Genomic DNA, 26,387 nt, shown 5'->3' with positions numbered 1-26,387 from the left:
TGCTTCAAGAAACATTGATTTTTATTTATCTAAGAGATTACAAAGACAGTGACAGTATAAGAAAACGAAGAAATGACATGGGGGGGGGGGGGGGGGGGGGGGGGGGTTTAAAGGAGATTACAAAGCATGCATTATTATTATATATTGACACGAAACAACAACATTGGTGAAATTATCTTTTTTTTAGGGATTTAAACGACCAAGCGATGATGGATCGATGAGATTGAGTGCAGTACCTCACGGAGAGACATTGATTGCCTCTCTAGATGCTTGGCCTCACGTTCAGACGGCTTGCTAGTTTCTGTCCCAGAGATCGATCAGCCTGGAAGATAGATATTTATGATTGTTAGTTTTTGCTCAAAATGAGGATAAAGAAAGCAGAGATTTCACTTGAGTTTTTGTTCTGACCTGAGACCAGTAAGAGATCCAGATGCTGCGGATCTCGTGGGTGAGACGTGGCTCCGACAGAATCTCAACCCATCTCTTAACAAACCGGTCCTGCCTGTCTGGTGCCCAGGATCTATACCTGTCTCCAGGCTGCTTGAAGTTGTTCTCTTTCTTTATGATGCACTGCAGCATTAGCAATTTTTAAGGTTCTCTGTTAGCAGACAGTTTCCAAAATATTGACTCAAGGTTTCAAAGAAGATTTAAAGGAAGCATGACAAGAATAGAACCTTTGTTCGGATTCCAGTGTAGGATTTAGTAGGGATGGGAACTTTCTCGGCGCAGCGGACAGGGTCAAACTTTGAGGGGTAGTAATTGATCTGTAAATGCAAACATCCGATTAAATTCCAATTCCAAGTCTTAAAGAGAACAACAATTGCTGTAGCTCAAGTGAGACCAAGACTTTACCTCCTCATCTCTGTGCATGAAGTTCATAAAACCTTCATGGTGATTGTTGTGGTGAGCACATTTGGGAGCATTGACTGGTAGCTGCAGATAATTCGGTCCAAGACGATGTCTCTGAGTGTCACCGTAAGCAAAGATTCTACACTGGAGCAGCTTGTCGTCTGAGTAGTAGATACCAGGAACCACAAGTCCCGGGTTGAAAGCGAGCTGCTCAGTTTCATTGAAGAAGTTGTCAATGGTCCTGTTAAGAACCAAACGACCAACGGGTTGCAGAGGCAAGATATCCTCAGGCCAGATCTTGGTCACATCAAGCGGGTCAAAATCAAACTTATCCTCATCCGCAGGATCCATGGTCTGGATGAAAAGTTTCCACTCGGGGTAGTTACCAGATGAAATGGCATCGTGAAGATCCTTGGTGGCGTGGCTGTGATTGGCACCTCCAACAACCTTGGCCTCTTCGTCAGTCAGATTCTTGATACCACAAGTAGGTTTCCAGTGGAACTTCACAAAGAGAACTTTTCCAGATTTGGCAACAAGAGTGTAGGTGTGGACACCGAAACCTTCCATGTGCCTGTAATCTTGTGGGATACCAACATCATCAAACATCCAGCACCATGTGAGCAAACTCTCTGGCAAGTGGGACATGTAGTCCAAAATCCTCCAGTACTCTTGGATGTTAGTTTTCGGGTTTGGTTTCAAGGCATGGACAACATCCGGGAACTGAATGCCATCACGGATGAAGAACACCGGAGTGTTGTTCCCAACAAGATCAAAGTTTCCCTGAGATTTATAAAGACACATCAGTACTGATTCTATCTAAAGAAGCTCTCTATATAAAGACAATCAAAAATGAGGAATCTTTTAAGGTAATACCTCTCTGGTGTAAAACTTGACAGCAAAACCACGAATATCCCTCATGGATTCAGGACTGGCACGCTCGTGGACAACAGTGGAGAAACGGACGATAACTGGAGTTTGAACACCAGGGGCTCTGAGGAAATCAGCACAGGTGAGGTTTGAAATGTCATGGGTGACCTCAAAGAAACCCTTGCCACTGATTCCTCTAGCATGAACCACTCTCTCAGGGATCCTCTCTCTAGTGAAATTAGCAACCTTCTCGATCAAATGGTAGTCCTCAAGAAGAACAGGACCTGTACATCACACTCCATTAAACAAAATCCTCCTAACTCAAAAGACTCTTTTTTTTTCTCAGTTTTTTTAATCTCTTTCATAGCTCCAGCAAGTAGTATAGTAGGGTTTTTTACAGTTCCAATTCATATCGCTAGATTATTCGAATTTCAGATTACAATATTACCTCTTTCTCCGATGGTGAGGGAAGAGATGTTGTTGGAGATTGGAGCACCACCGTTTGAGGTGTAGAACGAGGTGTTGTAAGCGCTCGAAGGACGGTACTGCAAACACCATAAATGATTCGATCGGGTTATCAGCAAAATTACAGGCAAAACACAACAATCGGATTGGATTCGACAAGAACACTCCACGAAATTTTTACTACAACAGATCTATCAAAACCCGGTTTACTGGTCGGATCCGGGTCTCCGGTGCTTCATTCGGGCGCGTAAATTGACAAAGAAGGTTTTTTTTTTTAATATACTTGGTGACGAAAACAGTAACATGTCGGAGATAAAGGGTTTGTAGATAAATTTTTATTTAATGTTTTTGGTGACTTCGGTAGTTTATTCAAGTCTTGTTCAATGGATCTAATCCAAATCCAAAAAAAAAAAATCGATACAATTTTGTTTTTTTCCGTCGCTGAGACAACTATTTTTGTCTGAAAAAAACAATATCTAGGTGATCCTAGATTGGTTTGATCGACCGACAATGAATGATTAACCGAGAGTGTTAGTAAAAAGATAATTAATCATATGTGATTAGGACAATAGGACTCTAATAGAATTGATTATTTAAATTTTGATTAATCAAACGTGTAGTGTGTATAGATCTGAAAAAATATTTAATTGACTAATTAGTTTATCTAAGTTGGCTAATATCACTTAAAATAATATACGGTTTACACAATCGATTAATCATTTGAACGTCCGATGTTTAAGAACACATGTACATGTGTGTTATAGATTAAACGCACAAAAAATAAAGCATTTCTACTTTGAAGAAAAAAACAACAAAACCACATGTGGCGTGTCTTTCTCATGCAGTGGCTTATAGATCAATAAGTTTTAAAGATAGCTAGCCAGCCAAAAAACAAAATCAACATCACCAACTTAGGAGTTCAAGCGATCATAGAACTCATGAATAAATCTTTCAGAGAAAAAGTTTTTAACACTAAGATTAAATTGCATGATCAATCCAATTTAAAAACAGTTTTTTTTTTTTTAATTTTGTTTATAACGAGCATAGTTGAACATAACCAGTCTAGGATATATATATACTAGATGTAGTAAAAAGAAAATATATGAAGATACCTTGTAAGGATCCATGGTGATGATGAATAGGCTTTGGTGATCCTTGGTTTAGTGAGAGTGTTGAGAACCTCTGTGAAAGTATATATAGTGAATCAGCGTGTGCTATGCACAATAATGGCTGCCCACAGTACCAAGGCTACTTTTGTCCTTTTAGTATCAATTTATCGATACAGTAAAAATGGGCCATTGTGTTTACTTTTCCTCTGGTGATAAAACAAAATCATGCCCCCACTTTAGATATTTTTTTTTTCCGTTTTTTTTGGCGCCAACTCAACCCAAAAAAAAAAAAATTGGTTCGCTGACTTACAATAATTGCTGACCCCGACAAGTTAGCATTGCTCCTTGTTGTTGTTCTGTTCTTCTCAAGAGAGAAAAAATACAATATCTTCTTTTTTAATAACAATTATTGTGACTGATAATAATAAAAGAAAAATTCAAATCTGAAAACAACTCTGTAATAAACTAAATTTTGATCTAAAAGAAATATAATATCAATTCATATCCGGTTATCCAGAAGTACATAAATATATTTTGATTTCACATAGTAAATTGAAACTTTTCCAAACCGAACCCAAAGTCCATTCAATTTCCACTTTGTTTGTTTCCCGATTTGGATCTTACCATATAAGTTCATCTATATAGTAAAGTCTCCTGATGATATACATGCATGTTTGATCTTATCGTATAGAAACTTGTGTCAGACACGAGTTGGAACTTGGGAACTGTAGATCTGAGGTTTCTTTGAACGTTATAATTTATGTTTTTTTCGAAAGTATATAGTTTCCAAATTTATAAACATGTGTTACAGCAGAGACTATATTTATTTGTAACTATAAAAATGCGTAACACATGAATCTAATTATATGATCGGTCCGAGGATATAAACAGTTTTGGAGTATTTGAGAAAAAAATTATACTGGAACTAATTTACTTAACGGGTGTTATAAATTTTACGTACGGATTTAAAATAGTTTCACATTTATAAAACTATTTAATGAATTATTAAGATAAGAAAATAAATCTTTAAATATTGGGTTGAATTTTTGGAAAAAAATCTTTATAGCAAATACCAAAAAAAAAAAAAAAAAAAAAAAGATGAATTGACATTATTGAGTGGGTATGGTGGGGAGTCGATGTGGTGGAGCATAGGGCGATAATTAACACGTTACTTGGATGATGAACTGATCCACATTTTTTTTGATTGAGGGGATTACTTGGGTCCATTTTGTGTGAACAAGTTGCTCTTGTAACTTAGTTTGATATTATCACGACTAGGTACAACAATACCTACAGTAACATACTATTCTCAGAAACTTGCAATCATTAGAAGACAATCTTCATCTATCCCGTCTAACAAATTAATTTCGTATTATTATTTATATATTTTTAAGACTGACCGTCTTTTTTTTCTTCTTTTGGCAACTTATTGACTAATATCGTTTTACCCGGTTAAAGCTTAAATTTTACTTGTTTTTATTTTTGGTTTTTAAAAGTTTTTCTGTCAGCAACTTGTTTATATTTATATCATTAATCTAGGTTTTATTGAACGGCATGCTGATTACTGAAATGAATGCTTAGATTTTTGTGTTACAATGTATCCACATGGACCGTGGACCACATAACCAAATGTGGTGTTACTGTCACTTGTTAAAACGTGTTGTTTTAAAGTTGTTGGATCCAAATTCCAGTTTAACTATGTGCAGTATTTGATAAGAGGTAATTTAAAAAAATTATATAATGGATATGCGTGTTACTAGCTAATACTAAGTGTTGAGATAACTACATATTAGAGAATATATATGTTATCAAAAGTTAATCATAAACCTAAGTACATATTAGAGTATATATATATATTATAAAACTGAAATAGTCATGAACCCAAACCTGATAATCTATATATAATTTACCCCCAAAATATGAAGTTTGTAGCTATCTAAAAATATCATATAGTCAGTCCCTTATCAGATAAAGTTGTAGAAATCTGAATTACCATACAGTCAAGTCTCTTCGTTTGGTGACGACAAAAAGTCAAAAAATGCCAGAAACATAGAGAAAGTAGTAGCCTAGCTAAATTGTAACTATGTACTCATATGATTAAATTGGTAGAGTCGTGTAATAATATTCTCGCAAGTTTCGTCATGGTGCATGCGAACAACAGTTAAATTGTCAATTGTCTTGTAGCGAAGAATTCAGCGTTTATAAGCCTTCGATACTCGGGTATATCCGATATTTAACGACAAAATTTCTTCTTTAGTTATAAACCAAATTTTCTTTACTAGTTCAATGATCTGGTTTTAAATATTGTTTTCGAGATGAAGTTTTGAGTCATTCTTCCCAAATTCGAATCCCCTATTTGGAAAATAGTATCAAATGGGATACATACTACTAATATATATACTAAATAATAATACTAGTCGCAAACCGAAAGAATTCATGAATCAATGAAGAAGACCTAACTTTTTACTTTTTATTAACAAGAAAAAACTAATTAAGACTAATATTTATTATATTAAAAAAAAAAGATTTGAGATTTTACTAGTTCAAGATACTGCAGGATATCCAACATGGTCGAATTGTGATCAGTGCACGAATAGATTTTTTTTTATTAGATTTTTCCTTTGAAGACTACTGCATGTTACATTTGTCACAAAAGATTAATGCTTAATGCCATGATCTGGCATGTATTTACTCAGTTACGTATATCTTATAGTGATATAGTACTAACATAGAGCTAAAAAGCATAAATCCATGCGAAAACTACTTTTTTGATACGAATAAAATATTTCTTGATGTGTATAAAACTCTATAACGCAACATTCTAAAAAATAGTTATTTTTGGCAAAGAATTTTAGCTTGGTATAATCATGTATCTGTACGTCACTTTAAAACACCGTAAATATCCGTTTCTGCATTTTAAAACTAAAAAGTTAAGTATATAGATAATGAACGTTGACGATGATGTTTATTTAATTAAGCAAATTACTTGAGAAGCTTAGATCATAAATAAACGAAGGCAACTGGGGACCCAACTTGCAGGGATATATGGCCACGTCCAAATCTTACTATTGATTAGTTACCTTTTTGGTGTTATAAGCCCAACCAATGAAAATTCGTTTTGGTGGTTCAACGCGACAAAATACAGGATTACACCTTATCCTTTCGTGTTTTTCTTTTCTTCTGAAAATTTTGTCAATGGAGTTGAAAAATCAAAGGGAAAGACATAATTTGGGCAAGCGAATCTTTACGTACCTCCGTTTTCTACTCATATGGGGACCTTACTAAAAGTATATAACTTACTATTATGATAGCTTTACGTTCATATAAATCGTTTTTAGTTAATCTATATAGATATACTTTTAAAAAATAAATAACGATGTTAGTTTATATTATTTACCAAATTATTCTATGAATGTCGTATAGTAGTTATATGATTTAAATTAACAAATTTCTTCCATTTTTTGTTTTATAATTATGAGCTGGATTCACCCAAGATTATTTGAATAAAAGTATAACCGACCAATCATATCATATGATATTGAATTTGAATGTACGAGTTTAAGGTTTTTGTCTTTTTGTTTTTCTCCTTTTTATTATAGTTTCATTTCATCAATCAAATCAAATTATAAATCATCTAATAATGCAGTTTCATTAAAAATTTCATAAGTCCAGTACAGTTGTGTGGCAGCACACACAGTCCCCACAAACCTAATACATCTAAAATTAGAAGTAGACTGGCGCGATGCGCTAGATAATTTTATAATAATTTTAACATATATTAAATTTATTAAAATATTTAAAATTTAATATTTTGTGTTTCGATAAATTATTTTATGTTTGTTATTTATTTTGTTTTTAAAAAAGTATTCTCAATCACGTAAAATAAATGACTATTGATTAGTTAAGCACTAAACTGAAATTTTTTTGTTAATATGAAATGTTACTTTAAAATATTTAGTATGTATCCCATATAATATATATATATCTCTTCATGTTTTGATACACAATCAAGATATACAAACATTTTTTACGTTGGGAAAAGAACATTGATTACATATAAAATAAAATGCGGATGAGCATGGACATTATGTGTTAGTTTGTCCGCTTTTAACATAATCTATAAAACATCAATATCTTCTAAAACCAGACACCTCCAAGAAGGACGAGACAATAACTTGAATTTCTTGAATAACCTCTTATTGAGCCGAAACTCATGCTCTTCCTTCATTCTCTGTGTAATTAAATTAATTAGATAACTAAAGGTAGCATAAATAATAGTGATATTTATATATTACTAACATGTTTCACACATGCTTAAAAGTTTTATTATTATAATTTGAATCTTTTAGCAATAAAATATTTGAGTCTTAATGAATAATACAAATGACTTCAAATGCATTTGTGTTCTAGAAGTAGAATTTTTTTTGTTTCTTGATTAATTGCATTTGGAAAAGAAAGTTCTCTGTTAGATATTTCTATATTTTTATCATGTACTTTATATTTATTAAACATACTAAATCTAAATGCAAACAAAATTTAGTTTAGAATTGAATAAAACAATGTTATTAACATATATTGATATATTATTATATCAAATAAAAATTGTTTTTTTGTGTTATACTTTTCTGTTTAAATATATATATATATATATATATATATATTGTATTATACTCAAAATAACCAACGAAAAAGAGTAAAAACATACCATCGTATTATCGAGTTACTTTTTTTAGTGTTAACTGCATAACCTAAGAGAACATAAAATAATTGTTCACCACATAATCTATTTTTTCTTCTTCTATGTTTTTATTTTTAAAATCATGTGATGGATGGAAGAAGAGATAACTCAAATTTTCCTACTTTTCGAAGACATTGTTTTTTTTCTCTTTTCCTCCGTCTCTCTCTCTAGAATGCAATTGGGATTAGCCTAGGGTGATCTTTGGATCTTTCGATTTGATAAACACGTGGTAGAGGTGAGTCTTGTTAAATGCTATTAATTAAACTTGCACACATGGTCAAGTCTCATTGCCTTGCTCTGCTTGCAGGTAAGCACTATCATCACATCATCAACAATCGATCATGGCTAGAAAAAATAATGGAACATATGAGAAGAGAAAATAAGTGCATTCATAGTATAACCCAAACAATAGTGTTGTGAAAAGAAATTAGATTCTAATTATATTTTAAGAAAATAATTAAGAATAAGTTGTGTAAGAAAAAAAAACTAAATTTGGAAGAATCACATGGCTTTGGAAACCCATATCATGAGACATATATCACCTAGACGTCCAAATCTCCCTCGACCCTAAACCTTAAACCATCACAAAACCTTTTTCTCATCAGAAGTCATAACCTATAAATAAAATAAAGGACTATGGAAATGGTTATCGGAAAGAAAGTGAATAAATACATACAAACATAGTTGTAACGTTAAGGAACACATTTAATTAAAGTAATAGTATTCAAAACAGTTAATATATGTTTAAACTTATTTTCAAGAATAAATATACCATAGGTTTTGTTTGTGCTTTTTTTTTTTTTTTTTTTTTTTGGTAAAACACAAAATGTATTGCAATTAATACATTGAAGTGTATTTATATGATGAAAGATTTGTTTTTAAATATTTTTCAAACATCATGGGAGTTACATTTTAAAGAATCAATATGCAATCAATTGTGTTAATGATTACTATTAAAAAAAATATCAGATTGTTTTATATCTTGAAACTATTTTAGATAAATTGATTTGATCTTTTGGCACAAAAACTGTGAAACAAATATTATAATTTTTTTTGCCAACAATAATTATTATAACATTATAATATTTTTATAGCTTGAAATTAGTAAAGAATTTAATAACCATCACATTATATTTTTCCAAAATTATGATATTAATATTTAAATCTTTAATCATCGGAAATTTATTTTGTCCAAAATTATAATATTAATATTTAATTATTTCTTATTTGCAAAATTATAATGTTATGGTAATTATAAAAAATATTGACAAATGATAATTTTGCATAATTATAATGTTATGTTAATTATATAAAATATTGATATATGATATTTATGTATAAACTAAAAGAACATTGCATAAATGTCAATATATATTTTAGTACAAAACTATCATTTAAATTTTGTGAATATGAAAACTAATGTATGTATTTTGGAAAAAAATAAATTAAAAGAATTTAATAATTAAAAAGTGAGGACAAGTGTCGAAAATATACGCTGCCAAAATCTCGTGGTATTATGTAAAGTTAAGAGTAAAATCAGATACTAAATGGGCTTTAATCTGATGGGTAGTTTTGGGCCGAGTTGCTGCAGATTTTGAATTCATTAATTATGCCCCCGCATAAAATAAGAAAACAGTTGTTCATTAAACTGAAAAAAAGCAAAAGAAAAAAAAAATGGTGAAAATTGGAAATTCAAAAAAGATGAGATCCAATGTCTGTCGATTTTAAAAGCTCCATTTGGCTCCTACAAGAAGCAGCATCACCTCCTTCTTCTTCTGTGATCTCTCCGATTACGACGATTCATCTCATCAACTCAGGTTCGTATTTTCTGAAAATCAAACTTCGCTTCTTCGTTACTGTTTCTCGATGCATTTGATGAATCGTTTTCTCTCTCAGTAGATTTGATTTGTAATCGATTTTTGCTACCTCTACTGCATTTGGTTGATAGTCTGATTGCAATTTTGCTTTCTTCGTCGTCAGATTATTTGGTCTAAAATCGATTTTTTTTTTCTTCGGTGAATCGTTTATTCTCAACAGATTTGGTTTTCGAATCGAATTTTCAACTGATTCTGATATTCGTGATTAGAACTGACTCTGTTATCCATGGGATGAGTCTAGATCGCGTACGGCTTAAACGTCCTCGGAATTGGGTAATGTAGACGACATTGGAAACGTTTTCGATTCGATCGGATGAGGTTTCGAGTGCAAATCTTAGTATCCACTGAAGAGAAAGAAATCGAAGGAACCAAGACTTGGGTGCATTGGTTTGTTTCCATCAAGTCTCTGTGTATGGTGTTGTTACAGGTTATTGCATCTCAGCTTCTCTTCTCTCTATCATCACACTCATGACATGAGGTTTCCTTACCCTTGTGCATCAACCGCTCTTGAATACTTTAATAGTGCATTAGGTGTCTTACTCTGTGGCCAGTTGAAGAATTTGGTAAATATTACACTAACATCTGTTAAAACCTGGATCTCTCTTGCTACCATCTTTGAAGGAACCTTGCTCTATGTTCTCACTGATTACCACTTTACAGTCACAGTGTATATATATATATAGCTGGGCTATTGCGTATCTTGTGAGTATGTCTATAAATCCTGTCGAACATCAAGCACGTGGTTAAACACTTGGGGTCTTGTGCTTTACAATAACCTCCAAGCCCTTCTATTGTTGCCCCTTGAGTTGCTCATAATGAAAGAGTTTCAGAAATTAAGGCATGACATAGGTGATAAGCCTGATTGGTACAGTTTATCTGTTGTTTTGCCAGTGGGTTTGTCTTGTTTATTCGGTCTAGCCATCTCTTTCTTCGGTTTTTCGTGTCGGTGGGGTATTTCTGCAACCGGTTTTACGGTTCTTGGCTTTGTGAATAAACTGTTAACAGTTGCGATCAGTTTGATTTATATGGGATAACCATTCGACCTTCATTGGAATGTTTGGTGGATTCATGTATCAGCAGTCTACGGGCAAGATACCGAATGCTATACAAGAAGATAAACCGCAAGAACAAGACGAGGAACAATAGAAACTGCAAGATAACGAGGAAGCTCATAAACTATGATCTATATACACAAAGCAACCTAAAAGATGTAATATACATGTGTTTTTCAAATATCAGTTAAAAAGGAAATAGAAACAAGAAAGTGAGAAACAAGAAGTTTTAGTACAATTTCAAACCCAAAAGGCTAAGACTATAAAAGCACAACATGTTATTTCAATGTCAACTAGAAACAAGGTGTTATTAGTTACATTATTGGTTCTTCTTCTAACATAATGTTCTTACTTTTACAAAAATGGCATGATTGATTTAAATGTGATCGGTGGTACTAGTGTTGTTGGCTAGTTGCCAAAGATGCAGTAGATCAAAGCCATTATTATGTACACATTTGTATATATCTTTATTCCCATAAAAAAATATAGTATGATATGATATTTATAATGATACACTTCAAGATCTGAACTTTGTGTGTGTTCTGCTAAAAACAAATAGGATATAATATATTTTGAGAAATGTATTTCAATTCAAACGAGTCTTTAATTGTCTTTTGTGGTCAAAGGAGACGAACATCATTCTTTAAATTATATCAGATTAAGGTATTTTTAATTTGTGTTTATAGAAATGTATAATTTTTTTTTATAACAAATGAGTTGTCTTCCCCAAAATAGAAAAATCCAAATAATTTTTTGAATGAGTAGTGTACACACACACATGAAGGAAAAAAAACACTATAATAGCCGTTGAGTAGAGAGATGCAGAGTAGAAGCCTAGAAGGCAACTTTTGATTCGATACACGTGGCTTTAATCGAACGGCTGAGATGAACTAGCCGTTAATTTTAAAGAAAATAAAAATAAAAAATGTTTACGGACAATATATCCGCTCTTCTCGTCTTCAAATTTCTCTAATCTCTATTACTCTTCAGCCCTTTTATTTTTATTTTTTTCTTTTCTTCTTTCTTTGCCCTTATAGAGAGAGAGAGAGAAGGAAGAGAGAGAGAGAGAGAGAGTGAGTGAGAGGGATCTTCAATATCGAAGGAAGCCATTAGAGTAGAGAGAAAGAGAGCGTTGGGTTTTTACAAAAAAGATCTCTCTTTCTCTCCTTTTGTTTGATCAACTTTGGATCCAACGGGACAAGAACTATTAGGGTTTATGAGAGATTTACACTGGGCTGGCTTTTGTGAAGAATTTGTGATCAGGGGTTGACTTAATTTTGCGGTGGTTCTTTTGAATTGACTGTGACAAAAGGTGAACTTTTTTTTGAAAAAAACCGTGGCTTTTTTCTTCTTATCTGGGTATTTGGGATTGTTTAGGTCTTTGTTCTTGATTGGGGTCTTTTTATTGAGGTTATTCTTATATTAAACCGGATCTGTAGGGTTTTGATTGTCAAGACTCGTCTTTTAATTTTTTGATTTTTGAAAACCAAAATAAAAAAAAAACCCTGCTTTTAAGTTGGGGGATGTTTCGATTTTGAAATTTGATTTTCGAGAAGAGGGATTTAATGAAATTAATAACCTCCGCAGATAACAAAGAAGAAGAATGGGTAGATCAGATGAGAATAGCCTTGGATTAATCGGATCAATGAATCTCCAAGGTACCCCTTTTTAATCGAGCGATCGATTTTGTTATTAAAAATCCAAACTTTGTCTTTCGATTTTTACCCCAAATTGACTTGGTGCAGGCGGAGGAGGAGGAAAGATCAAGACCACGGGGACGACAGGACCGACCAGAAGAGCACTAAGTACTATTAACAAGAACATCATTGAAGCGCCGTCTTACCCTTATGCTGTTAACAAAAGATCACTCTCTGAGTATGTTCACTTCAATCAATCCTCAGATTCAAGATTAGTTTTTTTCTTTTCTCCCTTTTGATTAGATTCTTAGGAACCCAATTTGTTTACTCTGACATTGCAGGAGGGATGGCATCTGTAATAAACCACCTGTGCATCGACCAATTACTAGGTAAAGTATAGATCTTTACTCTTTGTCTACTTGTAGTATCTCACATTGTCTGATTAATGAGTCCATTAACAAAAGCTTTTTACTTCTCTATGTTGCTTCAGGAAGTTTGCTGCTCAGTTAGCAGATCAGAAGCCACAAATTCATGAAGAGGTACTCTATAGTGACACTATTCAATGTGTGTTTCGTTTAGAACAATGATGACATAGACTGGATTGTAATTTCTCATCTTTAAACTCTTAGGAAACTAAGAAACCAGACTCGGTTTCAAGTGAGGAGCCTGAGAGGATTGTCATTGATGTGGATGATTGTGATGAGGAAGAAGGAGGCGACTTTCATGAACCAATGTTTGTACAACACACTGAAGCAATGCTGGAGGAGATTGACATGGTATGCATATTTTCTCAACCTTTTTTTTGTTTCCTTTTGTTTACGGAAGTGTCGATAAGATTATACTCATATTGCTTGTGTCTTTCAAAAAGAGCAGAAGGAGATTGAAATGGAAGATGCAGATGAAGAAGAAGAGCGTGTGATCGATATTGACGCCTCTGATGAGAAGAATCCTTTAGCCGTGGTTGAATATGTCAATGATATGCATACTTTCTACAGGAAATCTGAGGTAACTTAATGGTGTTCAACACACATTTTTGCTTTTCTGTTATTATCATTAAGGGACTCTAGTTTCAAGTGACTTATATTTGATTGATTCTTATGATTCTGCAGAACCTTAGTTGTGTGCCTCCTAACTATATGGACAATCAACAAGATCTTAATGAGAGAATGAGAGGAATCCTCATTGACTGGTTAATTGAGGTAGACAAAGCTATTCTAATGTTATTGTTGTTGTTTCAATGTGCCTGAAGATCAATTAACATGGAAACTTATTTTGAGCAGGTGCACTACAAGTTTGAGCTGATGGAGGAAACTCTTTATCTCACAATCAATGCCATCGACAGATTCCTTGCAGTTCATCAGATCGTGAGGAAAAAGCTTCAGCTAGTTGGAGTTACTGCGTTGTTGCTTGCTTGCAAATACGAAGAAGTGTCAGTTCCAGTAGTGGATGATCTCATCTTGATCTCTGACAAAGCTTACACTAGAAGAGAAGTGCTAGATATGGTGAATACAACTTTCTATTGATCATTAGTTACCATAGGATGATGCTTCACAGTTTAATTAACCTGTTTTGGTTTCTATTGCAGGAGAAGCTAATGGCCAACACCTTGCAATTCAATTTCTCTCTACCAACTCCATATGTTTTCATGAAACGATTTCTCAAAGCAGCTCAGTCTGACAAAAAGGTATATATCTACATAAAAAAAAAAAGCTTGAATCTTTATGTTCGAAAACCATCAGGCCTAATATCTAACTCTGTGTGGTATGCAATTGTGGTTTCAGCTTGAGGTTTTGTCGTTCTTTATGATCGAGCTTTGCCTTGTGGAGTATGAAATGCTGGAGTATCTTCCATCTAAGCTAGCGGCCTCAGCAATATACACTGCTCAGTGTACACTTAAGGGATTTGAAGAATGGAGCAAAACCTGTGAGTTTCACACAGGCTACACGGAAGAACAGCTATTGTAAGATTCAGAACATCCATGGTTTTCAAATCTCTTTGAGAATTCCATGTGAGTTATTCGAATTCTGAAAATTGGGTTTTGGTTTTCTTATCTCAGGGCATGTGCAAGAAAGATGGTTGCTTTTCATCACAAGGCAGGAACAGGGAAGCTCACAGGAGTTCACAGGAAGTACAACACATCTAAGTTCTGCCATGCTGCAAGGACTGAACCAGCTGGGTTTCTGCTTTAATGGAGGAAAAAACTATAATAAGAATCTAATATGACTTAACTCGAGTTTGTTCTTTTTGAAACTAAAAGAGTGAGGGAGAAAAGAGAGATAGAGCAACTGAAGCTGCCCAAATGGGAGATGTACAATTGTTGTTTCGGTTCTTCTCTTTTAAAGGTCTTTTGATCTTTCTTCACTTAAGAGAGAAATAAAAAGATGCAATCAATCTTTTGGATATCATGTCTTTCTATATTCAACTTGTGAAGCAATCACCGTCATAATTAAATGTATAGTTTTGTTGTGAAATTACTCAAGGATCTTCTATGACCCACTTTGCAACACAGCTTTTGTGATATTTTATGACCCACTTTACTACACAGAACTTTTAAGAACTGAAACTCTAGGCATTTTGGCATGGAACTTTTCTTCAAACAAAAGGTTTACATCTAAATATAGAACACCATGTTGTACAGTATTGTAAGAAAACCACTATGTTTTAAGCATTTAAACAAGATAATTTTTCATGTTCTTATTAAAAGAAAAATCAAAGTCTGAATACTACAGTCTTCTTTGAAATAATGTTTCTGCTGGGGTATATTGGCAAAATTGCGGCAGACGTTAAATATATATTGTTCTCTCTTTAAATTGTTTCCCAAATATCCAAAATCCAAATTGTTTGTCAGCTATTGTAAGATTATAGTCCTCCTTACTTAGTCAATCAATGGTTATCTTCATCTACTGCTAGTGTTCATTATCTTAGTTCCTTCAATTTAGCCGAGAGCTTTGTCTTATTAAGACCATTTTGAAAAACAGTGTGCTTTTGCTTTATCCATTACTACTACCAGAAATAGAGAATCGACATATCAAAAAGATCATAATGAAAACTTGTCAATTGGTTCAAACATCATGGTGATATCTCTCGTTCGCTCTTGTTTGGTTTTACAATGTACCCTAAAGCATAAATGCCAGACACAAGAAAGGCCGCTTTCACCTGACCTGGATATTGCAGAAAGACTGTCTCAGAATCAAAGCTTACATGTTGGACATAAAATCAATCATCTCCTCACAGGTGGTACCGCTCCCCTTCCTCCAGTTCCACGCCCAGCAACCGGCTTTAAGATAACATCACGAAGATTCAAGAATCAAACAATTGGTAGTGACAAAGAAAAAACAAACATTAAGAGGGCTAACAAGGATTTAAATATGCTCAAAAAACTTAGATAAAACTTCGAAACATTGATTTCATGAACAATATATCATGAGAGAGAGAGTGAACTTACTTTTCCTCGCATTGCAGCTCTACCTCTGCCAACACCCAGAGATGAGCTCTTTCCCTACATTGATTAAGCAAGTAAGGTATTAAGTTTAATGCGGATATACATAAAAACTCTACTATAATTCTACATACAGGGTTCAGAAAGTACCTTGATTCTAGCATCTAAACGCTTGAACATTGGAGCATGCTTGAGAATGTCTGGTATGACCATAAACCTGTCAAGATCTCCACATGTTAATTACTAATCAACTAGGGTTTACATAGAATGTCAGGAACCAAGCACAAATCAAAAGTAAGTGTTTACAGCACCTGACTTTGCTGCCTCGAATGAAGACATGCTCAAGCTGTGATACTTTACCATCCTGTAAGACAACATTGGAAAACCCCGAAAAAAAATTCAAGTGACAACTAACAAGAAAAACCATTATACTGTATCTGAAGATAAACTCCAGGTTAATTCAAAACCCATACAGCACACACAAATCGTAAAGAAGAGGAAGCTTTAAGACTTGCAAAGTTCAGGTAATTCATATTATTTGACCCCTGTATTTCTAAAGAGCAACTTAGGCTTTGCATAAAACTTCATTATGCTTAACCAATCTGGGGATTACTATACCCTAAAGAGTCAAAATTAATCTAATGTCACAAGCAGGATCACCAATTCTAGGGTTTTATAACAACAAGAACTCCAAAGATACATATTCCTACTTACAAACCTAAGTACGAATCAATCTAAAATTTCCAAGCAACTTTGCCCAGCTCACTAAATCTAGGGTTTTTACAGCACCAACAAAATTGAAACGAAACCTATAATTCAAAAAAAAATATCTCAAAATAAAACGAATCGAGATAATCAAAGTAGGAGTTAGTTACCTTGGCGGTGTAAGTAATTTCCTCGAGCTGGCAGTTCCAGTTATCCTCACACTCAATCATACTTCCTCTGTAGAGCTCACCGCTCTTTAGCTCCACCGTCACTATATGACCCGATGCCTCGTGTAGAAGCTTCACCGGTATTCCCAAACTTCGGCTCATCTCTCCCTCTCTCTCTCTCTCTCTCTCTCTGTTGGCAAAACCCTAATTTTAAAACCTTCCCCTTAACTCTGCAGCAACCTAGAAAATAAAAAAAAAAAATGGCGGAAGCAAAGAGAGAGAGAGAGCGACCGATTCAGATGCTATTATGGACGATTTTTACCTGTTTTTAAAAAGCTTTTCTCTCATTTAATTTCGGGCTTTAAGTTAGGCCCGTTTATTATATTAGGCCCAATTTGAAAAACTTACTTTTTTAGTCCCTATATTTTGACATTAACTGTATTTTTAATCCGTATCTTTGTACAGACGACGACTGATTTTCACGGGTGAAGTAGTAGACGAAGAAGGCTGCAAAACTCGCCGGGAGATATGGCGGACGAGAAGGAGAACATAGGAGAGAAGAAGTATAAGTATAGCATAATCATTCCTACCTACAACGAGCGCCTCAACATAGCTATCATTGTCTACCTGATTTTTAATCATCTCCGGTTAGTGAATGAATATATATCTTTGATCCTTTTTTCACGTTTCTTGTTCAATTCCAGAATCGGGTGTTACTGTTTGAAAAAAATGATTAAAATTCGAATCTGATCGCCAATCTCCCTTAAGGATTAGAAGTTATGGATCTCGGAAATTTTCCGATCATGGTTTTTACATTGTAGCCAGCCTGCAGATCCAGTAAAAGCCAATTTTAGTGATCCCTCAAACTGTATATAAAAGCAAATTTCATGTTGTTGTTTTTTTTTGAGCATTTTGGTTTAGTGTGATCGGTGAATGATCAGAAGCTTAGATGTGCTAATCTCAGATCGATTCTTCCTGTACCTACTTTATAAGAAATTAATAGAATTGTACTTTCTATGTGTAAAGTTACTGAGAAATATCGCCGCTTATTTGTATGATGATATAGGGATGTTGATTTTGAGATAATTGTTGTGGATGATGGGAGTCCTGATGGCACACAAGATATTGTCAAGCAACTGCAGCAGTTGTATGGTGAAGACCGTATTGTGAGTACAATGACTGTGTTAGGGCCTCTGGATTTTTTTGAATTATTGTGCTCTCTTCTGTTTTGGTGAACTCTGTGTTTGTCTTTTATTATGATGCAGCTTTTAAGAGCTAGAGCCAAGAAGCTTGGTCTGGGTATGTAATTTTGTATCTTCATCTTCTTCTTGTTTTGCTTTACAAAAAGTGGTATTAATCTTCTTTGCATGATCAATCACAGGAACTGCATATATTCATGGTTTGAAGTATGCTACGGGTGATTTCGTTGTAATCATGGATGCTGATCTTTCACATCATGTAAGAGCCATCAATTTAGTTTTCGTACTATTTACTTGTCTAGCTGTTGAGTTAACCCTGCCACTCTTCTCTTGTGCAGCCAAAATACTTGCCGAGTTTCATCAAGTAAGAAAAAGAAGAGTCTCTTGATCTCTTAGTAATTTCACAAGTTATAGTGACTTGACTTCAACTGACTGGATTTTTTTACTTAATCATAAAGGAAACAGCTAGAGACAGATGCAAGTATAGTAACTGGTACACGATATGTAAAAGATGGTGGTGTACACGGGTGGAATCTTATGCGGAAACTCACTAGTAGAGGAGCAAACGTGCTAGCTCAAACACTTTTATGGCCTGGTGTATCTGATTTAACCGGGTCATTCCGGTAAATATCAACTAACATATGTGCATCTTTTTTTGCTGACATTATTTGATAGTTCAATGACTGACCTCCAGACCTTTTTTTGAAAGGCTATACAAGAAATTGGTGCTTGAAGATGTGATTAGCTCATGTGTGAGTAAAGGGTATGTCTTTCAGATGGAAATGATCGTTCGTGCTTCCAGAAAAGGATACCAGATTGAAGAGGTCTCTCTTTATATATCAGTTCACTTGTGACTACAATTGCTTTTAAAATATATATATATATATATATATATATCATTCATAATCCTGATTCTCTGGTGCGCATCTTCATCTGCAGGTACCGATCACATTTGTCGACAGAGTCTTTGGAACTTCAAAGCTCGGAGGATCTGAAATAGTGGAATATCTAAAAGGCCTCGTCTATCTCCTGCTCACGACTTGAGGGACACGAAGCAACTTAACAACACATGAGTCCTTCTTTATAATCTTCTACAGTTTTATTGCATCATAGATACTTGAACTCTGATAATGTCTTCTAGAAACTTTCTCTTTAGATTTTGACTTCAGGGAGCTGCATCTTTTGAGACCAAAAGTTCATATTATAGATGTTTATTTATTTTGAATGCTGCTGAGTTGAGATGTTTTTTCATTTGATAAAATCCTTAACCAACCAAAAAGGGTTGACTACAATATCTCTACTTAAATTTTGCAATAATTTTCTGTATACATTTCTTATGAGCCAGTTGAATCTAATAAACGATATAAAACCTAAGAAAGTGTAGTACCCTATAACCCTAAATACTCTTTGTTATTGTTACGTTGATTAAAAATTCGAATCCCTTGGTAATTACAATTAACTGCGATGGCCTTTATTGGGCTAAGTGGAGAAGTATAATTTGGGCCCATTAGAGACCTTTTTCATTTGCTCTCGCTCACACTCTCACTCTCCCTTTTTCTCTTCCCTTTTTCTCAAATTCATCCATAGCAATTAATTAGTAAAGGTTCTTCGATTTCCCTCTTTAGAGTCAATTGTGGTATGGAAAATCAAAATTTATAGTAGCTGAACCCAGCTATGGAGTCGTTGCTCTCGTCGTTGCTTCGAGTTGATCGCGCTGGCTTAGAAACCCCAATTCCGGGAGCGATGTGCAGTCGCAGAGTTTGGAGACACCACTCAGAACTAGCAGTGAGCGTGAATGAATTGGATCTGGTGAGAGGTCTCTTACAAGCATTGCAAGGTTTCTCTAGTCCCTTCATTCTCTGGCACCAAAAGGAACAGACTTTTCGCCCTAAAAGTGAGATACGAGTTTCTCATTTGTCTCAGTCAAGCCTTCATCTTCTTCTCTCTGGGTTTTTGTATGCTGCAACATGTTTGAAGCTTGTTGAGTCTATTGTCTCTGGAATTAATACCTCTTCTAGATCTCCTCCTACTTTAATGGCGTTTTCTAACTCTATCTCTGCTTGGCTTGAGGCAAGTTATCCCCTTCTATTTTCTTTAATCTGTTCTTGAACAATTGTGGTGTGGAGACTGATATAGAATTGGTATTGGATCAGAGACTCAGAGATATTGCGTTGAACGAGGAAGTGAAGATCAACAATTCTAATATTGCTGTCACTCCAACCCTATTGGGATTAACTAGTTCTTTATCTAGGTGTGTAGCCTAGATACTTTTATTTATCGGATGCTCTTTCTCGGTTCAAGAAGTTATATTTTATAGCAGTCTTCATCTTTATTTTCTATTTGGTAGTCTGTGTTCAGGTGCTGAATATCTCTTACAAGTTGTACGAGGTGCACTCCCTCATGCGTATTTTGAGTCAGGTTCAACTATTTCGGCAGCTGAAATTGCTGTTCACGTTCTTGATTACCTTTACAAGAGGCTAGATGAAGTATGCCTTGTACAAGGTGGTGAGGTTGTGGCCTTTTTCCTGAGTTTTTGTGTTTTTCTCCCTTTTCGTGGTTCAATTTTATAACTGGTATATTGATAATATTTTGACCAGGTGGAAGGATTTCACATGCTGCTGCAAATATTTGCTGGAAGTTTATTGCCTTATGTAGAGGGGCTGGATTCATGGCTGTTTGAGGGAACTCTTGATGATCCTTTTGAAGAGGTAGGTGTTCTTTGAATTGTATTTATGTTCGATGAGTATTAAACGACTTTTGTTCTTGGAAGAGGTAGGTGAAGATTAACTTTTGTTCTTCGCAGTTATTTTTTACAGCCAACCAGTCAGTTTCCGTTGACGATGCAGAGTTTTGGGAGAAAAGCTATATTATGACGAGGGTGCCGGGTCCAAAATCAAATGTAACTAAGCTAAATCAAAAGAAAGGAGTGAACGTGAATGACTCCAATTCAGTTTCTGACAAAGAAAAAGACCAGAATAATCGGGTGTTATGCCCACTATTCATAAAAGACATCTGTAAGTCAATTGTTTCTGCTGGAAAGTCACTGCAGCTGATTCAGCATATTCCTTCCACGTCTTCAGAAATTTCTGGAAAGATTCAGTACCGTGGGCGAAATGGTTTTGGGAATTTGGACACTGCCATACCCCTGGCTGAAAAGAACAGCTTTAGAAGCACTGCAGATTTATCCTTGTCTGAAATCTTTTGTCTATCACTTGCCGGCCTTATAGGCCATGGTGATCATGTATCTAGATATCTGTGGAAAGATGAGTTGGATGAGTGGGAGATTTCTCCAACTTTAGCATCATATATAAGTGGAGAGCTGGTGAATGGCATGGGTGATAAAGATCTTCCGGTTCCCACCTACTCAGATCGAATGTGGTATAAGTTGTTGGTTGGTGCTGTGCAAGAGAAAAGATCTAGGGAGGCCAAACTGGAACACCAGAGTGCATGTTATGTTACTTTTGATGGGAACGAAAAAACTGGTCTCGCTGCCGAGAAGGCATTGCAAGGGTTATTCTGTCATGAAAACGTTGTTGTTTCAGTATCTAAAATAGATCTTCAGAGGAATAAAAAGGCGTGGAATGCCTTGAACTTATCACAAAACTATTGTTTACCCTCTTTAAATGATGAGAGTTTGTTGAGTGCTGTTTTTGAGGGATCTGGATTGGCAGATGCTGGATTGAGCGGAACAAACTACAGATTTGGATTTCAATTTGGTACATCTGAGTATCTTTCTTCTCAGGATGACACCAAAGTTCTAGAAACGTTATTTCCCTTTCCCACTTTGCTTCCGTCATTCCAGGTACTTGATACTGATGATTCTATGATTCATTTTATGTCCAATCCCTCACTTTTCTCCCGTGTGCAATAGTTTCTGATAGCTTATTTTGAAATCTTTGTGATCAACAAAACAAAAAAAGCCGAAGCTCCATATGTCAGAATTTTTACCTTTCCAAAAGAATAGTACACTTCCTTCAAGAGTTCTCAGCTGGATGCTTAAGGAAGAGCCAAGTGATACTCCACTTCCTGTTGTTATATTGCAAGAATGCTTCACAATCTACATCAGAAGGCAGGTACGGTGATGTAAGCTTTGCGTCGCTGTTACTTGCTTTAGCTTTCATACTTCTGTTACCTTATGAAAGTTGTGTGTGTGTTGTAGACGGACTACATTGGTAAAGTGATTTTGTCAAGACTAATGAATGATTGGAAATTGATGCACGAACTTGCAGTGTTGCGTGCCATTTACTTGTTAGGTTCAGGTATGTTTTATGTGCTTCAGCTTCTTTGGCAATAGGTTCGTATCTTGAATCTTAATAAATCCTTCAAAAATTCAGGGGACCTTCTGCAACATTTTCTGACTGTCATATTCGATAGGCTGGGCAAGGGAGAGTCATCAAATGATGATTTTGAGTTGAACATAATCCTTCAGGTAACCACTCTTGATGAACCTCGTTCTGGCGACACTGCTCTCATCTTGGTTATCACTTACAAACAGATTCTGGTTCTTAATCGTGTTCATACAGACAAACTAAATTCCAAATTGTAATGATTATCGACAGGAATCAATTAGAAATTCAGCTGATGCCATGTTGTTAAGCAGTCCTGATTCATTGGTGGTATCTATTTCCAGAGAAGATTGTTTAGAAAGAGACAAAGATGTCAAGGGTGACGTAATACCACTTACTTCAACTCGTAAAAGCCGTGTTAACAACTTTGGGATAGATTGTCTTAAGTCTCTCAAATTCACATACAAGGTATAGAGAAACACATATAGTCTTCCACATAAATGCTGCGTATTGGCATATTACATGGGCTACATATATGTGTATTGAAAGGACTAAACTATTTTCTTTTTTAAGGTGCCATGGCCGCTTGAGCTTATTGCCAATAGTGAGGCCATTAAGAAATATAACCAGGTAACCCTTTCTTATGCAGCTAATTTTTTGGGGAAACATTTCGATGTTCTGTGTTTTGATTATTTAAATGTAAACAGGTGATGGGATTTTTGTTGAAGGTCAAGCGAGCAAAATACGTGCTTGATAAAGCACGAAGATGGATGTGGAAGGTCTTTGTTATCTCCCAAACTCATTTTTTCATTTTAAACTGTTAAATGTGACACTTCAATTCAATTTCAAAGAGCCTAATCAGTTTTGTTATTTATCAATAAGGATAATTATAAAGAGGAATCATAATAATGTGGTTTAGTTTGATAAGCTTAGTAACTTTGGTGTTTATGTATTATAGGGTAAAGGCTCTGCAACAAAAATCCGCAAGCACCACTGGTTACTGGAACAAAAGCTCCTCAATTTTGTGGATGCTTTTCATCAATACGTAATGGACAGGGTATTGTCTGATACTGAAGAATTAGTTACAATTACCGTTTGCTGCTTGAATTAAGATTAAAAGCTTGTCAGGCTTAACTGGATTTTGTAAACAGGTATATCACACCGCGTGGCGTGAACTGTGTGAATCTATGGTAAAAGCAGGGTCTCTAGATGAGGTCATATATGTACATGAGACCTACTTGTTATCGATTCAGAGGCAATGCTTTGTGGTACAAGAAAAGCTGGTAATGGACCATTCTTAAATGCATTACAAAAGTTTGAAGAGCTATAACACCAAGTGTTTGATGGTTTTTTTTTGTATAGTGGGCAATCATAGCAAGTCGGATCAACATGATTCTTGGTTTAGCCCTAGAATTCTACTCAATACAACAGACTCTGAGCAGCGGAGGAGCAGTTTCAGCGATGAAGGCGAGATGCGAAATGGAGATAGACAGGATCGAGAAACAATTTGAGGACTGTATTGCTTTCCTCCTTAGAGTAAGGCCACTTATCTCAAACTCTGAGTACGTATAAAACCTTAACTAAATCTAATTGAGTATGGGAAATTGAACTTGCAGGTGTTGTCTTCGAAGCTGAATGTGGGACACTTTCCTCACTTGGCTGATTTAGTGACCAGAATCAATTACAATTATCACTACATGTCTGACACTGGAAGCTTGATGACTGTTGCTGGAGCAGAGACAAAATCTTCCAGGGCCTAAACTGCCAGATCTGATGTCCACACGAGTACTGCATCGCCATTCTCTAACTCTCAGGCTTTTCTTGAGCTATTTCATGGGTAGGGTACCTTTACGAAGACACTGTTTTTAACTAATTACTGTAAGGATGTGTGAATTTATTTAAGCTCTAGATATTTACAGTTAATAACAAATTATGTACTATACTTGAAAATGAAAAACATGTAAAATGTGTTTTTTGCAAGAAAAGAAAAAAGTTAATACGACACTGAATATGTGGTGTAGACCACTAGATAGCAAAAACCAAATAGATGTATGCTTATTACATAATACGACAAAAATCCAAAGGCTAGATTTGCGTTTCAAATAAAGAGGAACAGTCAAAGTTCAAGACTACTACTTTTCCGGCGGACAAAACAAAGAAGATGGAGGGAGCTATCAAGTCTCCGGCCAACTACGTTCCTCTCACTCCGATCAGTTTCCTCGATCGATCTGCCGTCGTCTACGCTGATAGAATCTCCGTAGTTTATGGCTCCGTCAAGTACACGTGGCGCCAGACTCGTGACCGCTGCATCAGACTCGCATCTGCTCTCTCCCAGCTCGGGATCTCCACCGGCGATGTGGTTACAACTTTTTTTTTTTTAGCTTGATTTATCGCATGCCTCTTGTTCAATCTGTTTCAGGGAAAAAGAATGCGATGGAATACGAAGATGTTGTGGCCATGGGGAAATCTGATTTCGAGGTTAAACGACCAAACGATGAGTGTGATCCTATATCTGTCAATTACACGTCAGGTACCACTTCAAGCCCCAAAGGTGTTGTTTATAGTCACAGAGGTGCTTATTTGAATTCTCTGGCTGCGGTTTTGCTCAACGAAATGCACTCATCGCCTACTTTCTTATGGACTAATCCCATGTTTCATTGCAATGGCTGGTGCTTATTGTGGGGTGTTACTGCTATTGGTGGGACTAATATATGTTTGAGGAATGTAACTGCCAAGGGTATATTCGATAATATTTCCCAGCACAAGGTGACTCACATGGCAGGTGCGCCAACAATATTGAATATGATCATCAACGCGCCTGAATCCGAGCAGAAACCGCTTCCGGGGAAGGTATCCTTTATAACCGGTGCTGCACCACCACCAGCTCATGTGATTTACAAGATGGAAGAGTTGGGGTTTTCTATGTTCCATTCCTATGGGTTAACTGAAACTTATGGACCAGGCACTATCTGTACATGGAAACCTGAGTGGGACTCTTTGCCTAGAGAAGAACAGGCGAAAATGAAAGCCCGACAAGGCGTTAATCATTTGGGGATCGAGGAAATACAAGTAAAAGATCCTGTAACCTTGAGAACTTTGCCAGCTGATGGTGTGACTATGGGTGAAGTTGTCTTCAGGGGAAACACAGTGATGAATGGTTACTTAAAGAACCCTGAAGCAACCAAGGAAGCTTTTAAAGGAGGCTGGTTTTGGAGTGGTGACTTAGGTGTTAAACACCCCGACGGATACATTGAGCTCAGAGACCGATCGAAAGACATTATAATCTCTGGAGGAGAAAACATTAGCTCGATTGAAGTTGAGTCTACTCTGTTCACTCACCCTAACGTTCTTGAAGCAGCTGTGGTTGCGAGGCCAGATGAGTATTGGGGTGAGACTGCTTGTGCATTTGTGAAGCTCAAAGACGGGTCTAAGGTCAGTGCGGAGGAGCTTATAAGCTATTGCAGGGACAGGCTTCCCCATTACATGGCTCCGAGGAGTATCGTGTTTGAGGATCTTCCTAAAACATCGACTGGAAAAGTTCAGAAGTTTGTTCTGAGGACCAAGGCTAAGGCTTTGGGAAGCTTATCAAAGAAAAGCGTAAGCAAGTTATGAATTGGTAAGCTATTTTTATTACTTCCACCCTCTTCGAAATGTGTGTTATAAAATTACTTCTGTCTATGAGATCATGTTGTGTGAATAAAAAAACTTAACCCAAGTTTGTATGTTTTCTAAAATAAAGAAGACCGGGATGAAATTGACTTCCGGAAAATTAGATCTGTTGCATTCGATTTCTGACTTAGAGAGAGTTGAATCTGATGTCAAGTGGATATATCTTATCTTTAAGGGAATCAATCCTTGGATGATTGTCTCTTAATTATCTATTTTTGTTGTTCTTTACTGCAATTTGTTTATTAGATTTCGACTTTTTTAAGAAAACTAAATAAAGTACTACTGTAGTTCTTAGGAAGTCGTGATCAACATATACATTACAGTGTAC

General features: G+C 35.5%; 6 protein-coding genes and 1 pseudogene across 9 annotated transcripts; 5 read left to right on the top strand and 2 right to left on the bottom strand.

Annotated features, from left to right (window-relative positions):
- Positions 1-3: 3 nt before the first annotated feature.
- On the bottom strand, positions 4-3,345 carry LOC104776181 (catalase-3). The gene is made up of 7 exons (XM_010500194.3): positions 3,294-3,345; positions 2,165-2,261; positions 1,723-2,000; positions 853-1,629; positions 675-764; positions 409-570; positions 4-322 (listed from the first exon to the last, which is right to left on the bottom strand). Exons 1-7 carry the CDS (start codon positions 3,306-3,308, stop codon positions 263-265), a joined length of 1,479 nt encoding a protein of 492 aa, XP_010498496.2. The 5' UTR covers positions 3,309-3,345; the 3' UTR covers positions 4-262.
- Positions 3,346-9,697: 6,352 nt separating this feature from the next.
- Positions 9,698-11,300, top strand: LOC104778799 (GDP-mannose transporter GONST3 pseudogene; annotated as a pseudogene). The gene is made up of 2 exons (XR_015595391.1): positions 9,698-9,845; positions 10,147-11,300. The product of XR_015595391.1 is annotated as a GDP-mannose transporter GONST3 pseudogene (transcript).
- A 588-nt stretch (positions 11,301-11,888) lies between these two features.
- LOC104776179 (cyclin-B2-3) lies at positions 11,889-14,994 on the top strand. 2 transcript variants are annotated; one of them, XM_087508707.1, is made up of 12 exons: positions 11,889-12,269; positions 12,545-12,615; positions 12,703-12,832; positions 12,936-12,983; positions 13,085-13,133; positions 13,224-13,370; positions 13,468-13,599; positions 13,704-13,793; positions 13,875-14,096; positions 14,180-14,278; positions 14,376-14,554; positions 14,651-14,994. In XM_087508707.1, exons 2-12 carry the CDS (start codon positions 12,561-12,563, stop codon positions 14,781-14,783), a joined length of 1,284 nt encoding a protein of 427 aa, XP_087364833.1. In that variant the 5' UTR covers positions 11,889-12,269; positions 12,545-12,560; the 3' UTR covers positions 14,784-14,994. The 2 variants fall into 2 exon arrangements, with proteins under 2 accessions (XP_087364833.1, XP_087364834.1); XM_087508708.1 differs by having other exon boundaries at positions 11,900-12,269; positions 13,463-13,599.
- Positions 14,995-15,620: 626 nt separating this feature from the next.
- Positions 15,621-17,218, bottom strand: LOC104776178 (small nuclear ribonucleoprotein SmD3b). The gene is made up of 5 exons (XM_010500190.3): positions 16,909-17,218; positions 16,345-16,397; positions 16,184-16,250; positions 16,040-16,093; positions 15,621-15,871 (listed from the first exon to the last, which is right to left on the bottom strand). The coding sequence occupies exons 1-5, from the start codon at positions 17,065-17,067 to the stop codon at positions 15,815-15,817; spliced, it is 390 nt and encodes a 129-aa protein (XP_010498492.1). The 5' UTR covers positions 17,068-17,218; the 3' UTR covers positions 15,621-15,814.
- A 103-nt stretch (positions 17,219-17,321) lies between these two features.
- Positions 17,322-19,329, top strand: LOC104776177 (dolichol-phosphate mannosyltransferase subunit 1). The gene is made up of 8 exons (XM_010500189.2): positions 17,322-17,552; positions 17,972-18,071; positions 18,171-18,204; positions 18,287-18,363; positions 18,443-18,468; positions 18,563-18,727; positions 18,814-18,928; positions 19,044-19,329. Exons 1-8 carry the CDS (start codon positions 17,434-17,436, stop codon positions 19,146-19,148), a joined length of 741 nt encoding a protein of 246 aa, XP_010498491.1. The 5' UTR covers positions 17,322-17,433; the 3' UTR covers positions 19,149-19,329.
- A 284-nt stretch (positions 19,330-19,613) lies between these two features.
- Positions 19,614-24,473, top strand: LOC104776176 (uncharacterized). Of its 2 annotated transcripts, none has more exons than XM_010500188.3 (15): positions 19,614-20,174; positions 20,258-20,355; positions 20,452-20,614; positions 20,702-20,812; positions 20,908-21,906; positions 22,025-22,177; positions 22,264-22,363; positions 22,439-22,533; positions 22,664-22,858; positions 22,964-23,020; positions 23,098-23,169; positions 23,349-23,447; positions 23,542-23,673; positions 23,753-23,926; positions 24,007-24,473. In XM_010500188.3, the coding sequence occupies exons 1-15, from the start codon at positions 19,779-19,781 to the stop codon at positions 24,148-24,150; spliced, it is 2,988 nt and encodes a 995-aa protein (XP_010498490.1). In that variant the 5' UTR covers positions 19,614-19,778; the 3' UTR covers positions 24,151-24,473. The 2 variants fall into 2 exon arrangements, with proteins under 2 accessions (XP_010498490.1, XP_087357133.1); XM_087501007.1 differs by having other exon boundaries at positions 19,652-20,174; positions 20,452-20,606.
- Positions 24,446-26,162, top strand: LOC104776174 (butanoate--CoA ligase AAE1). The gene is given in 2 exon segments (XM_087501011.1): positions 24,446-24,770; positions 24,773-26,162. Coding segments are annotated over 2 exon segments (1,449 nt in total). The 5' UTR covers positions 24,446-24,551; the 3' UTR covers positions 26,003-26,162.
- Positions 26,163-26,387: the final 225 nt, after the last annotated feature.

The sequence above is a fragment of the Camelina sativa genome, chromosome 3 (assembly GCF_030686135.1).
Source record: "Camelina sativa cultivar CO46 ecotype springtype chromosome 3, ASM3068613v1".
In the NCBI taxonomy this organism is placed as follows: Eukaryota; Viridiplantae; Streptophyta; class Magnoliopsida; order Brassicales; family Brassicaceae; genus Camelina; species Camelina sativa.
This window is presented reverse-complemented; position numbering and strand designations above follow the sequence as displayed.